This window comes from Erinaceus europaeus, chromosome 1, assembly GCF_950295315.1.
Source record: "Erinaceus europaeus chromosome 1, mEriEur2.1, whole genome shotgun sequence".
NCBI lineage: Eukaryota > Metazoa > Chordata > Mammalia > Eulipotyphla > Erinaceidae > Erinaceus > Erinaceus europaeus.
Genome location: NC_080162.1, coordinates 80,872,103 through 80,889,936, shown reverse-complemented (window position 1 = coordinate 80,889,936; position 17,834 = coordinate 80,872,103). Strand labels below are relative to the sequence as shown.

The window sequence follows — 17,834 nt, the reverse complement described above, 5'->3', positions numbered from 1 at the left end:
CCAAAGTTCTTTATGTGGTACAGAAGGTGGAAAGTCTAGCTTCTCAGCTGGGCATGGGCATTGGCAGGTCCATCCATACCCCCAGCCTGTTTCCATCTTTCCCTAGTGGAAAGTCTTGAAATTTTTAAGACTAAACTCCATCATGAAAGTTAGTTTGTAAAACATAATAGTTATAAACTTAGATTGTAAATTTTTGTATAAAATTTGCTGATAGATGATTAGAAGTTGAAAAGAAAGCAGCCAGCTTATTTATATCATTTAGAAAGTTTGTTTAGATTAGTTGAATGTATTTATAACAAAGTAATCCCATTTGGATTTTTTTTGATGCTGAAAATTTAATTTGAAATCATAAACCTATCTGTTCATGTGCCATAATCTGCCTACTATTTAAAAAGGAAACCACATTAAATATGCAGAAACGTGTTAATATTTTAACACCCAAATTACTACCCACAGTTCTTCCCCTGCTGCATGGAGCTTGAGAGGGGACACATCTACTGCAGAGACTATCTTTCAGGGTTGTCTATATCGCTTCCACAGGGGAACTCAACTATCTCACTATAGACAATGCTCTTGGATAGAGTTGCACAGACAGGAGCAAGCCTCATCAGTGTGTTTTTATTTACTGCATCCTTGATCATGAAATGTAGGCTGGTAAATATGACTGTTAATCAGTGGCAGCCTTGCTTCCTATCCTGGCTTTTGAAATGACTAGTAGTTTCTGTTCCTGTAAAGGGCAGAAGTGCTTATCTTGGAGCTTAACACCTCCGTCACCTTAGCACCGTTCACAGTTGTTTGGACATTGATTTTATACTTCAGAAGGAAGAGTGGCCCTGAACAAAACAACACCCAGCATCCTTTCAGTTTCTATACATATCTTCCTGTGAAGCCTACCTGTACTCCACAGGATTTCTGGAGGTTGAGCAGGTATGACTCATATAAGATCAAAAAACCTATAAATGCAAGGTCTGTGTACTTACTATGTATGCTTCCTGGGTCAACTTGAGGCCTTGTTTCAAGAAATTCAGTATAATAGCTATGATTTAAATGCAATCTGTGGTGTGATTCACTTTAAGTGTAATAAGTAAATAATAATAAGAAGAATAATACAGAAGTGCAAAGTCAAGAGACATACATCTCTACAAGTAGCATGTCTATTAGCAAGTAATTATACAGACAGTTTTAAGAATGGAATAATTTGTTTTTCTTTTTACCAGAGTGCTGTTCAGCTGTGGTTTATGATGGTGCAGGGGACTGAACCTGGGACTCTGGAGCCTCAGGCATGAGAGTCTCTTTGCATAACCATTATGCTATTTAGCCCTGCCCTGAACAAACATCTCTCTTTAAATCTCTAATCAGTTATGAGCCCATGATAGAATCCAGATCTACTACTTAACACCAAACTACTTAATCAACAGGACTGTTAGGTCCTCTTCAGCACAAGGTTCTTGTGAAAAAGAAATTACAGGGGCTGGGAAGATAGCAGAATGGTTATGCAAAAGACTTTCATGCATCAGGCTCTGAGGCCCTAGGTTCAACCCCCAGCACCACCATTAGCCAGAGCTGAGTAGTGCTCTGGTATCTCTTTATGTGTATCTTTCTATCTGTATCTCTCGTTAAAATAAAGAAATGAATAGATAAATAAATTAAATTTAAAAAAGGAATTACTGGGACACTAAAGGCAGAGTGGCTAAATTACAGACATTTAATCAATAACCGACAGAAACAAAACACATTTATCTGATATAATCTCTTGAATTTTGCAAAGTTAATTGCTGTTTTTGCTTTTTTCAAATACCAAACAATTATGCTACTACTTGGAGTCAGAAACTGTAGGCTGCTATGCAACTCACCTCTGATATCTGGAAAAATTGGGGAAGTCTTAGGTGCATTTATAGCCCTGTACAATTGCTAGCACAGATTATACCCTGCAAAATTCCAGCTCCTGGTCAAACAAGCTAAGGTTTTAGCACCAAATAGATGTGCATGGTAGTATATCAGTTGATTCTCAATTAATAAGTTCATATGCTGAATGTTGCAACTGTTTTCTGAAAGATCAATTTAAATGGCAAACAAAAGGGAATCTTCTCTCTGTTTCTTTAGAAAAGAAAGCATAAAACTTACAGTTTTGGTGTCATTTCCAGTAGTACATAATACCCTAATGAGTTTGGATTCCCCATTAAAAAGTGAACTGTGATGCAGTGTTTCTCACACTACTGCTATCTGCTAATTCATTTAATGCCATCATCATCTGCAGTGGGTTTCATCCTCATTAGTACAAATTAGTGAAGTTTCATTTAGTGAATAAAGAAATACAGGAGCATCTCTATATTCTGTTAGGCTACTAATTAAAAAAGGAAACTCACAAATGTTCCACTCAAAAATTAATTTAGGACTACCAAGTAAATGTGGGGTGACCAGTTAAAAGAACAAGGTTCTAGCAAGCAAGGGGTACATACTCTATGACGGTGATTCGCAGACTTTAGCATGCAACAGAATCACCTGGAAAGCATATTAAAACACAAGTGCAGTTCTATTCCAGCTTGGCAGATGCAGTAAGTCCAGGGTGGGTCCAAGAACTGAGTATCTAACAAAATGTCAGGTAGTTCTGATGCTTCTGGCAGGGACTACCAGAACTGGGTGGTGATGCAAACGTGATGGAGACCCACTGCAACTTGTAAAGGGTGTAAGGATATTTGGAGAAAGATAATGAACAGGCAGTATAATACACAAGTTTGCCAGTAGTAAAAAAAGATGCTCTATGAGGTTAAGTGTCACAGAGTTGTGGGCATGTGATAGAACCCAGATCTACTAAACTCCATAAGCAAAACATTATGAAAAGCATAATATTGTTGACATTCTGAAAACAAAGAGGGTAGTATGGCCTGGGAACATAGGATTGCTAAGGACAGGATATATAAACAAGAAAAAAAAATCTAAAGGGTCAGACTTTAATTCTTGCTCTATAACTAGATGAATAAATTTGGGCAAGGGATCTAATTTCTATAGATACAGGTTTACAATTTTATATGTGTAACAGATCTTGTGAACTACCTTTCAGTTCTAAAAATAAATGGTACCTATAGAAGAGATTTCAACTAATGAAGTTTTAATAATTTATAAATAATCAGAACATGTAACTTAGGAAGAAAGACAGGACTGATTCATGGCAGAGGAAAAAACATAAGCAAAGATAAATACAGAGTTGAAATCATTGTGAGGGGGCCTGCTTGTTCATAGGCTTGGCCCAGGCTCAAGCCATAGTACAACACACAGGAGTACTATGGAATTGAAGGGAACTTTGGTGTTGAGGTGTCTCGCCTCTTTCTGTCTGAAAAAGTCAGCCCGGAGCAACTGAAGTCCTGGCAGTGATGGAAAAAAAAAAAAAAAAAAAATCAAGGATTTTGACCTTTGTAAAGCAGGGGATAGGTAAACAAGATATCTGAGTGGCAATATGGTCAATATTTCAAAATTGAGATGTGGAAGGGTTAGATTAAGAGGCCTTGAAAAGCAGGCAGAAAAGATGGGAATTGATATAGAGGGTTTGAGCATCACTGAGGTAGGTTCTTGAATAAAGAATGGCATACTGAAAATAGAGTTCTAAGTCAGTTTGGAAGCAGCACAGGACAAAAACAGGTTACAAAGACATCTATTTCTCTAGGGCCTAGTGGTTCTTAGTGAGGGTTGTACATTAGAATCACAAGTGGAACTTCTCTACAATATACCAAAGACAAAGATAGGAATAGTAGGTCTGGGAATATATTATTTATTTATTTTTAGTTTCACTGATCTAAAGTTAATATCTGCATCCAGCATTCTGAATAATTCACCACTGTATTTATGATGGTGAAGATCATAACACTTTGCCAGATTACAAAAAATAGGAGCAATATATACTGCTTGTTAAAAAAAATTATATTTATTTATTAACTGGATAAAGACAGCCAGACCGTGACAGGAAGAGAGACAGACACATGCAGCACTGCTACACTCACAAAGCTTTTCCCCCTGTAGGTGAGGACCAGGGACATGTGCACTCAACTAGGTGCACCACTTCAAAAGATATGTTTTCCTGCTGGCCTTGTCCTTGAGCAGGACTTTCTTTCATTAATGTTCTGAGCATGGAAAGGATTTTTTCTCAGGGTATCTGCTTGCAAGAAAAATAACCAAATAGCATTTTAATGTTTAAGTATCCTGAAAACCTGAAGAAATGTTTTAGAGACAGCAAATGGTTATTTATGCCCCGAATATTACACACCAATCTGACTTGATGTTGTGTCTAGAAGGCATGAGTTAGCAGTGCCTTGGACTATCAAATGAGCTTTTTTGGGGGGGACTCTCATAAGAGTATAGAATCCAAGCCAAACACCCAAAGGTCTCAATATTCCCTCCTATGTTACCAGTTGGAGGCATGGGGGTGGGTGGGTGAGAGGGTTGTGAAGGAGGAGAGGGGATAGAAGAGAAGAAAAGCGGGAACCGGGCGGTGGCGCAGTGGGTTAAGCGCAGGTGGCACAAAGCGCAAGGACCAGCGTGAGGATCCTGGTTTGAGCCCCCGGCTCCCCACCTGCAGGGGAGTCACTTCACAAGTGGTGAAGCAGGTCTGCAGGTGTCTGTCTTTCCCCCTCTGTCTTCCCCTCCTCTCTCCATTTCTCTCTGTTTCTCCATTTTTCTCCAACAATGACGACATCAACAACAACTACAATAAAAAACAAGGGCAACAAAAAAGGGAATTAAATAAATAAATATTATTTTTAAAAAAGAGAAAAAAACGAAAGAAGAGTATAAGGGGAGGGGAAGGAAGAGGAGGTAGGAAGAAAAGGAGAAGGGGAAGAGGAGGGGGAGGAAGACTCCATCAAGTTTCAACACCTCCTCAGCCTTCTGCTACAGTTTAGTGAAGGAACCTTGAATCAGAATCAAGCCTGATGTAAAAGAATGATGCTGGATTCAGAGATGAAAACTGCTGGATTCTTTTGTATATTTTAAAGTCGGGCCCTAACCTCCAAGCACCCTATCCATAATGTGGGTTCCCCGTCCATCACATAAACTGTGTTGTTTTCCCTCTTCCTCACTTCTCACTACACCAAGATACCTCAGTGCTTTGAAGAATAAAAATGTAGATACTGAGGAAAGAAGGTAGTGGAGATGTGAAGGGAAACAAGTCCAGTTCAAAAACCAAAGGCTCAGATTATTTTCTGGAAAGGTGCATGTGTGCATGTTTGTATTCACGGCCAGGCATCATTCATGTCCAGACCACAGAGAACTCTGAGCCAAAGTCCCAAGGAGTCAAACCTACCTTTAACCTCTTCAATAGCCACTGTAAGAGGCCCTGCTGGGCAGCCTCTGTACACATCTCAGGCCGGAACTCAGCCATATTTTCCACGATAGCTGGAGGGAAACAGACATCGGTCTTTGGGGAGGAAAACAACCTTGTTTCCATTTGCAACACGCTTGCTTCCCATAACAAGCACTTTATCCCTCTTCCTAGTATTCTTCCCAGCCATATGCTGTGTTGTCAATTTTTTTTTAATCCAGGGAAATGTTTTTTTTTTTTTTATCTAGGGAAAAGTTTCGTTACAAGAAAAACTCATCACTGAAAATAATGAAATTCACCAAAGGAACAAATGATAAATCTTCCATGTTAGCAGGGAATAGCACTAGAACAGAACACACAAGATGGAGGGAGATAACTACTTGGGAAAACCCTCTTTGCCCTCATTACATCAAAATCCTAAAGACCTATGACTGAAGCGACATGGAAGGTAGGCAGAAAACTTAGGGGAAATGAAATCAGGAACTGGTGAATTCTTTTTCTTTCCTGATTCATCCATTTATTGTTCTCTTTTACTGGATATTACATGGAAGCAAACATAATCTTAATCAGACAAAATACTGTGCATAGAAGGGAAATGCTGGCAGAGGTAACTGTCAGGTATTCAGAAGCAAATACAAAAGAAATATAAAGAATAAATAAAAACAAAGGAAGCAAAAAACCAAAAACAAACAAACAAACAAACAAACAAAAAACCCAAAAATCAAGGAGGCAGTTATTGTAAACTTGTCCTTTAAGACCCCTCCCTCTCCTTATTTCAGAATGTTACTATCACAAAGCCAAGCACAATGACCAGAATACTGGGTCACAGCAAAGGAGAAAAGGCTGAAGAAACCACACTGCCCAACTTCTTCCCCACTTATTTGCTCAAGTCTGCTTCACCGAGGAAAGTTAGAGAATAAGCAGGGAGGTAGAAGGGGGCACACATTACAGGGTGTAAAGGCCTAGGTTCAAGTCCCCTTCACAAGTGGTGAAGCAGGGCTGCAGAGAGAGGTTTACGTATGTATGTGTGTCTTTGTCTTTCTCCCTCTCTGCTCAACTTCTCTACTAAAAAAAAATATATATATATATATTGGCAGTCTCCTCAGAGTGGAAGATAAAGCCAAGCCTTGGGAACAAAACAGCAACATAAAGAACATAACAATACCCTAAATTACTTTCTCACATTTTCTAAGAAATTCAACTCATTCGCTTTAATATGCCATACCTTTGTACTCTTCTTTTGCCTACATTTTAGATGGCTTCCTATAGTCCACCAGAATAAAATTTAATTATTTTGCTATAATTTACAAGGTCCCCTTAACCCGCACAAATTTAGTCCTCATTTCCCACCTCCCACTGTCACTATATTTCTATTCTTTCCCCAAAGTCTGTGCCCATTCATCATGGCTTTGAAAATGATTATTTCCTTTCCTAAGGGGCCTTCTCACATTTCTCTGTCAAAATGCATCTGTCTTCATATTTGAGCCAGTCTGCTTCCTATCCGTATCCACTAATCTGGAAACCCTTCCACTTCTCTTATATCCAGCGTCCTCAACTGAATTTATGCCGTTATTTGTACAGTTTTATCTTTTCACTCTGTTCAAGACTTAACCACCAGTGTGTCTCTTAAGGAGTAGAATCATGACTAATCAGCCTCTTATCTACTCCACCAGGTAGGTGACTCTCCTGAGCTACTACTAGGCAACCAGATGAAGCTACTCTGACTTCTACAGGCTGATGCTTTTCCCTGACACCAGGCCCTTTATGTTAACTGTCAATAGTTTAGACAAGCTATCAGTTCAGTAAATTGAGCACTAGGCTAACTGGAGCATTCTCAAATTCTGGCCCTAGCCTATAGTCTACCCTCAAATCACAGATCATTGTGCTTTCTCTTCTTTTACCCTGTAGGTGCTGCATCTTCTTCTTTTTCTATAACTCTCATGACAGAGAGCATAGAACTATAAGACAAATCAGTGGGGGGCAAAATGGAGCTGAGAGAAAATCTAGACTCATCACAATTTCTGCTTCTGGCAGGCCTCATTCATTTCTCAAGCACTATTCGCAGATATGTCACCTTTAGTTTTATAAGGCAGCTGCTGGTGATAAAGAAGATTACCCAAAAGCACAATTTTAAGTAAGATATTAGTTCAGCAACTTTGCAGGGGAAAGATGGGGATTTGAGGGACAGAAGAAGAAGAAGGAGGGGAAATACTACAGAGGGCCACATTTAAATGAGCATATGATGGAGGAGCAGCCAAGTAATTAGGAGTTATTTCAACTGTCAGTTTGCAGAGCCATCTACACATAAGAAAAGAAGCATCCCTTTTCAAACAGAATGTCCTTTATAAAGAGGGATTAAAATGTTTGTAGTTTCACTGAGTGGAAGTGGAAAGAAACACCAATATAAGGCCATTAAAAACTGTAAAATAAAGACAAAACCCCCAAACTGCACACTCCATAAATTCCATCCTGACTTTTGAAGGCAAAGGCCTCCTAAAGAAGCTCCCAGTTTTTGTGCAGGAAGGTTACCTACCTAGTGGATTTCTGCTCTTATTACCTGCAAGTCAAGCCAAAGCAGCAGTTGACGGAAAGTTGACACAAGGGTTTGCGTTTCTGAGAGGTAGTTTGGGAAAAGAAAACACTCCTGTTGGGAGCGGCAGAGGTGAGGGGGTGTGTGAGGTGCTTCACAAGCAGTGAAGCAGGTATGCAGGTATCTTTCTTTCCTCCTCTCTATCTTCCCCTCCTTTCTCAATTTCTTTCTGTCCTATCCTATTTAAAAAAAAAAAAAAAAAAAGGCGCCTGGAGCAGTGGATTTGTAGTGTAGGAACCAAGCTCCAGCGATAACCCTGGAGACAAAAAACCAACCAACCAACCAACCAACCAACCAAACAAACAAACAAACAAAAAAAAACCCCAAACACTTCTTCTGTTGACTCTATTATAGAGGAGGAAGAGAAATGAGCACCAAGCCCCCAAACAAACACAAGAAATGCTGACTGCCCTCACCCAGAGTGTTGTGGACGCCATCCGCCTCTTCTTTCACAGACTCATCCAAGCGCTCCAGATTCTGCACCAGCAATGCCACTACCTGTCCATCCACCTTCAGTAACAAGGAAGCAAAAAGAGAGAGGGGTACAAGTCACAAACACAAACAAACAAACAAAAAACCCAACACCAAAAGTTCCCATCACCATACTCACCAGCTGGAGAGTGAATGAACAAAGCAAATGAGCTACAGAGTGCTCACTCTCCCTCCCATTATCTCTCACTATCTCGTGAGCCTTGAAGTGATCCTGAGGCAAAGAACCAGTGGGCTCATTACCATTATTACCCCAGCTGAAGGTGAGTAAACTGAAGTTAAAGGAACTCAAAGTTACAAACTTAGTAATAGTGAACCTAGATCTTCTAAAATCTAGTCCAGTGGTACTATGACTGTGGTATTTAAACACTCTGAAAATGCCATCTTAAGTTAGATGAACATTTCAGGCAAGAACATGTTTCTGGGCTGGGGATGTAGCTCAGTGAGTACACACTGCTGACATGAGATCCTGGCATGAGATCAATCTCAATAAAACCCCAAACTGGGACTTCTCTAGATCAATATATCATTACTTGCCATACTTTACAATGACCTCAAAGTAGAGAACTCAACTCAAAACATCCCTAATTTGCCACACTAAACTTTTATCAAACAATATAGAAAGTCTCTGACACAGATGGTTCCACTTGGTGACTTTTCAGCTTAATGGTGGTGCAAAAGTGATGCATATTCAGCACAAACTGTATGTAGAATTTTGATCTTTTCTTGGGTACTGATACTGGGTACAATACTCTAGCAGGAAGCTGGGTAGCAACAGCAAGGGTAAAGAAAGATAGCCAGCTATGTTGTAATACTGCTATAGTGTTCTCCACTTGAGGCCTATTCTCATTTTGAGTCAAGGAAGGCCTATCTGTGATACTTTTTTTTCCCTCTCAGATAGAAAAAGACAGAAAGACTCTTCAGTACCAAAGCTGCCTTCAGTACAGTGTGGGCTGGATTCCAACGAGGGTCATTGCTTATGATAAAGCAAGTACATTGTTCAAGTGAGCTGCCTTGCCATGCCTGTATCTCTTTTGATGAACTTCATGAAGAAGAATCTTAGCACTGCAAAATGCCTCATGTGTATATTATATTTAATGCATCAAGTAACTATTTCAGTTGCTGCAAAAACAAAACTCAAGCTTCCTTCTTAGGTAAAACTATGTTTATATTGCTTCACTACTTTCTGCCAGAATTTGCACTCTTAGAGGGACTGTCATTTCAGGAGCCAGAAATATACCAGGGAAGATAACTAAAGAAATGCCTAATAGTGGCTGGGCAGAAACATACCCAGTTGAGTGTACATGTTATAATGCAAAAGGTTCTGAGTTCAAGCCCCTGATCCCAACCTGCAGGAGAGAACTCTCCAAGTGGTGAAATAGTGTTACAGGTATCTGTCTCTCTCTTTTCCTTTTTTCTTACCAGAGCACTGTTCAGCTTTGGTTTATGGTTGCAGGATCTCTCCCTATCTCCTCCTTCCCTCTTGTCTCTTTGTCTCTATCCATTATAAAATAAATAGGAAAAAATTTTTTTAAATATATAATAATTAAGAACTAATTATGAGTATGGTACAAAAAAAAAGTTAATCTGTATCAAGGATTAGACCAATTGCATACCTGTGGTATAGCCTTTCTCTCTGCTCTAGTTTACCCACTTAAGAAATATGAGTATGTTGTAAAGATTAAATGAAAATATGTGGGCTGTTTCACTCTGAGTCTGGTTCAATATTTAATAAGGGAACTTGAATGTATCCTTCTGATACCTCATTACTCACTATTTATATCTTCCAGGGCTAATAAAAACCCAGGCTTTACAAGGCACCACATTCACCTTTATCTTGGTAAAATCTAGTGCAGTGCTATATACTATACACTCAGTAAATTCTGCTAAATTTAAATAAACTAGCAGAATACTTTGTATACAGTTATCAGTTCTTTATAGATACTGCTCCATTTTCTCTCATGTAAACTTTACAGCTTTTACATAAAAGTGAAAAAAACTAAGGTTCTGGCCAAAGTCACAAAGCTTGTGGCCAAAGTGACCAATTCTGGAACTATCCACCCCCTTCATTCCTGTCATTTTCCTGGGGGGGGGGGGGGAGAAAAGAGAGGAAAGAAGAAAATTTAACTGTCCTTCAGTGGACACTTTCTGATCATTGTATAGAAGATATTCTATTGACATAATTCAAACTGAGCCCAAAGATGTAATGAGGACAAGAGAGATGGATCTCTAAGGCTGCAAGGGAAAAACCAAGAGTCACCTACAGAGGAAAACCTATAAGATTAGCAGCAGACTTCTCCACATAAACACTACAGGCCAGAAGAGAATGGCAAGATATCTGGTGAGTGATCAATGAGAAAGGTTTTCTACCAAGACTACTGTTTCCTGCTAGACTATTATTCAGACTAGACGGAGGCATAAAAACCTCAGACAAGCAGCAGTTGAAGGAATCAACTATCACTAAGCCTGCCCTGAAAGAAGTTCTGAAAGGTCTATTATAAACAATCACATCACCAGAAACATGCCATATATCAGAACACTCTAAAATTTTAGAATAATGGCATTAAAATGTCTTCATTCTATAGTATCAATGTCAATGGCCTGAATTCACTTATTAAAAAATCACAGAGTAGGAAGATGGATCAGAAAACACAACACAACCATATGTTGTCTGCAGGAATCCCACCTAACTCAAAATGACACAGATTAAAAGTGAAAGGTTGGAAAACTACCATACAAGCCAATGGACCATAAGAAAGGGGCAGGAACAGATAATTTCAATCTGACATGATAGGCCTTAAAATAAATAAAACTTAAAAAGATAGGGATGGACATTATTTAATGCTCAGAGGATCAGTCAATCAAGAGTACTTAAAGATTATTAACGTCTATACACCCAAGGAGAGGCCACCTATATACATCAAACATCTACTGAAAGAGCTATAGCAATATATTAACAGCAACACAGTAATAGTAGGGGATTTCAATACCCCTTGGATGTTAGGACCAGAAACCATCAAATACTTAAGAGGAAAATATTGGCAGAACTCTTTTCCATCTAAATTTTAAAGGCATCTTCAATGAAACGAACCCAATTTAAAAGAAGTAGTTGACAATAAACACAAAACAAAACTTGGACTGGAGTTGGTGTATTGCACCAAAGTAAAAGACTGGTGGGGTGGGGTGGGTCCTGAAACATGATGGGAGGACCTAGTGTAGGTTGTATTGTTATGTGGAAATGTTATGCATGTACAAACTATTGTATTTTACTGTTGACTGTAAACCATTAATCCCTCAATAAAGAAATTAACAAAAAAAAAAAAAAAAGAAAGAAAGAAAAGAAAGCGCTGTTTTCTTCTCTTATACCAAGGAGACAAATAGTTTTGCTTTCAAATCACACAGCCAGCAAAAAACTTCACACTGAAATCCACTGCAATGTTTTCCTTAATTAATTGGACAATTTGGGTATATGAGAGAAAACAAAAACATCTAGGGGGGAAATACAAACTATGTCACAGTTTATTTTTTCCTAAATCACCCTGATTGACTTATAATCTCACTGAATCCTTAAGCCACTCTACTGGGTATCAAACGGCCACACCAACCTCAACTGCCTATTGCTGCTGTTTATCTGCATCACTTTGCCCTTTTCCTTAATTGTTAGTTACATTTCCCATTTCTGTTGCTTGAGAAGTGGTGGAACCACAATTTTTTATAATAAGCAACACATTAAATTCCTAGAACTGAGATGTTATAGATGATGTCTGATCGGAGAAAAATCTTTCTTCTTGTCATAGAAATCTAATTTCTAACAGACAGCCTTTTAAGTTTGCAAAGTGTGAGACTTTATGTTTAGCTGAGTTAAGTGAAATTTTATCTGACTGAAGGTGGGTCAAAGCAGTCTAAAGTTATTTAGTTCAGAAACTGGGAAAAATATTTATGTATGCATAGTTCTGGACATCAACTTGTAAGAAGCAAAATTGGGTATTCAATATTACTACCTCTAACCTCTTGGGTCTACCATTCTCATGCCCATTTTTCCCTGGACCTGTAACTAAGCTAGAAACTAAAAACAAATTCTGCTTAGGGATTAAAACATCAACCGAAACAGCACTGGCCTTGGAAATCCTGACTCTGTCTTGAGCCTGACGCTTTTTGATAAGACACTAGTTATTTCTGCTAGTTAGCAAATCTCCCAAACAACATCCTAGCAAGTTATATTGAGACAAAATTCAAAGACAGAATCGGACACCTCCATCTACTTGATCAGAGTGGATGGATACACAGAAAAAAAAAAAAAAAAAAAGAACAGATGAGGAGGGTTGAAGGATTCCTTTTCTAGCTAAACTATTCTGCCAATAAGCTTTCTTACAAATTTGATTGGTTTTTCTACCTACCAGGAGTTGCAGAAGTCTCATATTTAAAAAAGCAGCAACAGGAAAACAGCTCAGGACCTTTTAACACCAAAGATATATTTAGAGATACAACCACATGGGCAAGTAAAGCTAAAGCAAGATCAAGTAGGTGAAACTACATCAAACTGAAAAGCTTCTACATATTGAAAGAAAAGTATACAAGAATAAACAGGCAGCCCAGCAATTGAGAGAAGATATTTCCACATCACACATCTGACACACAGAACTCATACAGCTCAACAGCAAAAATAAATAAATAAATAAATGTAAAGAAGAAAAAGAAAAGAAAGTAGATAGCAATTTTAAAAGTGGATGGGGCCAGGTGGTGGCACATCTGGTTGAGTGCATATGATACAATGCACAAGGACCCAAGTTCAAGCCCCCAGTCCCCCCACCTGCCAGTGGAAAGTTTTTCAAGTGGCAAAGCATTGTTCCAAGTGTCTGTCTTTCCTTCTCTATCACCCCTTACCCTCTCAATTTCTGGCTGTCTATCTAATTAATAAAGACAATTAAAAAAATTAAAGAAAATATGAAAAAAGTGGACAAAATATCTTAATAGACAGTTTTTTTTCTTTTTCTTTTTTAAAAATAGTTATTTATTCCCTTTGTTGCCCTTGCTGTTTTATTGTTGTAGTTATTATTATCGCTACTGCTGATGTTGTTATTGTTGGATAGATCAGAGAGAAATGGAGAGAGGAGAGAAAGACAGAGAAAGGGAGAGAAAGAGAGACACCTGCAGACCTGCTTCACTGCTTGTGAAGTGACTCCCCTGCAGGTGGGGAGCTGGGGGCTTGAACCAGGATCCTTCAGCAGGACCTTGCGCTTCGCGCAAGTGCGCTCAACCTGCCGCGCTACCTCCCGACTCCAATAGACAGTTTTCTAAAGAACAGATACACATGGCCCACCCACAATGCTAAGGCCACACTGAGATTCTACCTCACACTAATAAAAACAGCCTACATCAACAAATAGGAAATGGTAAGTATTGGGTGAGGGTGTGGAGGAAGAATTCTTACATTGTTGATGAGAATGCAAAATGATGCAGCCACAATGAAAAAGTTCGGAGAACCCTTAAACAAATGAAATGGAAATACATTATGATCCAGCAATATCACTCTTAGACATTTATCCAAAGGATATGAAAACACTAAGGAGGAGGAATATATCAATCCCATGTTCATAACTGCATTGTTTGCAATAGTCAAAATACTGAAGCAACTTAAATGTACATCTGTAGATGAGTGGATAAAGAAGTTATGGGATATACTCAAAAGTATTACTCTGCAGTTTAAAAAAAAAAAAAAGGAAAAAAAAGGAATAGATATTGTGTCCTTACAGACAAAATGGATAGAAATGGAAGTGATTATGCTTAGTGAAATAAGTAAGGAGATTTCAGTCATGTATAGAATATAAAGAACTGAAACACATGAATAAGAAGAAGAGGGGAAAGAAAAAGAGGAAGAAGAAAAGGAAAAGGAGGAGAAGGATGAGGAACCAACCACCTGTCTCTTAAGACTTTGAGAGAACTATGGTGGTTATCATTGAGGATGTGGAAGCACAGGACTCTGTTGGAAGGTGTGGGGTGAACTATAGACTTGTTATCTTATTGTCTTATAAATCACTAAAAGAAAAAAAGAAATGGATTCAGGAGATAACATAATGGTTACACAAGAGACTGTAGTGCCTGAGGCTCTGATGCCCCAAATTCAATCCCCAGTATCATCATAAGCCAGAGCTGAGCAGAGCTCTGGTAAAAAATAAAACCAATAGAGTCATGGAGATAGTAGTAACAGACAGGACTTTCCTATGAGAGATCTCAGCTTTACTCCCTGACAACACCAATAGTCAGAGTTGAGCAGTAATCTTGTCCAAAAACAATGAATAAGCCCCTGCATTGAATGAATCTTGATCAAGCAGTAAGTTTTGAGGACACATATGGTAATATGTAGAACCTATGCAAGCTCTCTAGTAATATTTTAGCTCCCCTTCTTGCCCTATTAACTCATTATCCACACAGTTGCAGAGAGGTCTTTTCTAAATGTTACATCATGCAATGAGTGCAGCCTAGAAATGTTCCTAGCTATGACCACAGAAAGCAAGCTCAGATCTACAGGGATGCAGAGGTTATAAAGGCCCCTGTGTTGAATATGGGCTTTAGATCAAATTGATGGGAGTTTATAGTTAATGGTACTTACATACTTTCCCCATAGCTGGGAGCTACTCTCTGCCCTGATCTAGTTTTCTAGTCTTATTTCCAACTCTGACACCATCTCCCAGGACAATACCTTTAGCCTACTTGCATGTTAGCTACTGAGTGAGGCAAAAATTAGAAAAGTCATGGGTCCCTTAGAATATATTTAAAATAAACTTCCTAGCTTTTTTCAAAATGGACACCCCAAATCTCATCTGCTCTATTCTTACCTTTAGGTTCCTGATTATTAAACAATTTGTTCTATTTTATATCTTAATGCTTTTCAGCTACCAAGTTGGAGATGCTACCATAACACCAACCTGACTTCCTTGGGAAGACAACCTTACCAATGTGTCCTGGAACCCCACCTACCCTGCCCTGCCCCACTAAGGAAAGATAGAGACAGGATGGGAGTATGGATCAACCTGCAAACATCCATGTCCAGTGGAGAAGCAATTATAGAAGTCAGACCTCCTACCTTCTGCACCCTATAATGATCTTGGGGCCATGCTCCCGGAGTGATAAAGAATAAGAAAATTAGGGGCCGGGCAGTAATACAGTGAGTTAAGCTCACATGGTGCAAGGACTGGCATAAGGATCCCGGATCGAGCTCCCGGCTCCCCACCTGCAGGGGGGTCGCTTCACAGGCGGTGAAAGAGGTCTGTAGGTGTCTATCTTTCTCTCCCCATCTTCCCTTCCTCTCTCAATTTCTCTCTGTCCTATCCAACAGCAACAGCTATAACAACAATAACAATAAAAATAACAAGTGCAACAACAAGGGCAACAAAAATGGGAAAAAATGGCCTCCATGAGCAGAGGATTTGTGGTGTAGGCACCAAGCCCCTGAAATAACCCTGGAGGCAAAAAAAAAAAAAAAGAAAACTTCCGATGGAGGGGATGGAATACTGAACTCTGGTAGTGGGAATTGTGTGGAATTGTACCCCTCTTATACTATGGTCTTGTTGATCACTATTAAATCAAAATAATAATAAAAATGTTACATTAGACTATGTCACTATTCTCTAGCTTATGATCATCCAATAACTATCCCTATGGCAATCCTACCCACATTTACCACCAAAATCTACAGTCAGTATGTGCAGTCTGACCCCAACTGTACTCTCACCCCTCATAGCAGCTGAGCTCTGAACAGTACTTTTTTTTTTTTATTCTTGTTCCTAAAAATATGTTAAGCTCATTCCTGCCTTGGGTTCTTGCCTTTGGTCATTCTGAATTGCATAGTTTCTTATCATCCAGAACTCAGGTCTGTTTTAATAATCTAACCTACTGTGATCTCTCAGTCACTCTACAGCGTATCACTTTATTTTAATTCATTGTGTATCAGAGAACCACTATCTGTTTCCTTGTTTATTTACTGTTGCTCCTGACACCAGAATATGAACTCCACAAAAGCAGACTGTCAGTCTCCTGTCATTGCTATATTACCAGTTCCTAGAGTTCAGAATACAACGAGCTCAGTAAACATTTGTAAATGAAGTGGTTTATGAGTTTTGCCTGGGAACAAACACAGATAAAATTATAAGGAAAATGGTAAGTGATATGACTCAGAAATATATAGTAGGCATCCTTAGAGCAACCCAAGCCCAGCAAAGTCAGCCTCACCTGAGCAGCACAATGTATTGCCAAGCAGCCCAAGCCAAAGCAATATGAAGCTTCCAAGTTTAACATTTAAGTGGGGTTAATTGAGGGCAAGAATGGATAAGGAGGGCAATGCCCTGGCTTTCCACATCAAAGGCACTTCTGTGAAACTCTTATAGAGAACTGCAACTCCTAATTGGCCTGGTCAGCGTTACCGCACCGACACATACCCGTCTGCTCTGGCTGTGACACCTCCACATGGAGATGCCATGGTCAGTACCTTCAGCCCAGCAGTCTTTCCTGATTCTTCTCCATCAGAAGTGATAGCTTCCTCTTCCTCAGATCCACAGAAGTTTGCATTTCTTCTACATGCTAATAGTATTCTGCTGTGTATCACTATTACTTCCTCTTTTTAAAAATTCTTTTTAATCTTTTTATTTATTATTGCATAGAGACAGAAATTGAGAGCAGAGGGGAAGATAAAGAGGTAAAGAGACAGAGAGACACCTGCAGCTTGAGTCCAGGTCCTTGCACACTGTAGTGTGTGTGCTTAACTTGGCCCCCTTACTCTCTTTTTCAAACCAAACTTCTATCCTCTCATTTCTAGTCACATGCCATTAAAAAAAAAAAAAGCTTCTGAATACTCATTTCTTCATGGTGTCTTTAAAAATGTTTGTTATATGAAAAAAAATTGCTCACAAATATCCACAAACTTTTTTTTTTGTTTTACTGTGTGACAGATAATCCAAATAATTTCAACTTAACTCTGAAAGTGTGCCAAGAACAATTTATCTAAAGATAAATTATAAAGATAAAGATAATTATAAAGATAATGACCAACATTTATTTGGATGCTTGCTCTATAAGGGGGCACTTTACTAATATAATTAAATATCTCATTTCTTTCTTATTTCTACTCTTGTGCAATAGGCACCACTGTTCTCCCCATTTTAGAGGAAAAGAAACTGAGTACAGTCAGGTTAAGAATCTTTTCCATGGAATCAGAGCTGTTAGGTGGGAGAATTCATACTATAGCCACTCCAAAGAAAACTCAGGCAGGAAAAGCACACAAACACTGTAAGTCAATGTGGCAAAGTGCCAGTGTGTACGAAGTGCTAGGGGAACACAAATTAAGATGGGCTTCAAAGGACGAATCAGAGTATTACAGGTGGTCCAGCAGAAGCAAGGCTTGCCAAGCTGAAGAGAACAGAGACATGAGACTGCTAAGCACATGGCAAG

The 17,834-nt window shown here is 39.0% G+C and overlaps 1 protein-coding gene across 1 annotated transcript in view; it reads right to left on the bottom strand.

Annotated features, from left to right (window-relative positions):
* Nucleotides 1–17,834, bottom strand: part of CTNNBL1 (catenin beta like 1) — a 212,165-nt gene that overhangs the window by 110,671 nt on the left and 83,660 nt on the right. The window contains exons 6-7 of the mRNA XM_007518449.2: nucleotides 8,318–8,411; nucleotides 5,294–5,385 (exon numbers count right to left, since the gene is read on the bottom strand). Of these exons, the coding sequence (XP_007518511.1) occupies nucleotides 5,294–5,385; nucleotides 8,318–8,411 (186 nt within the window). The remainder of the gene's footprint in view (nucleotides 1–5,293; nucleotides 5,386–8,317; nucleotides 8,412–17,834) is intronic.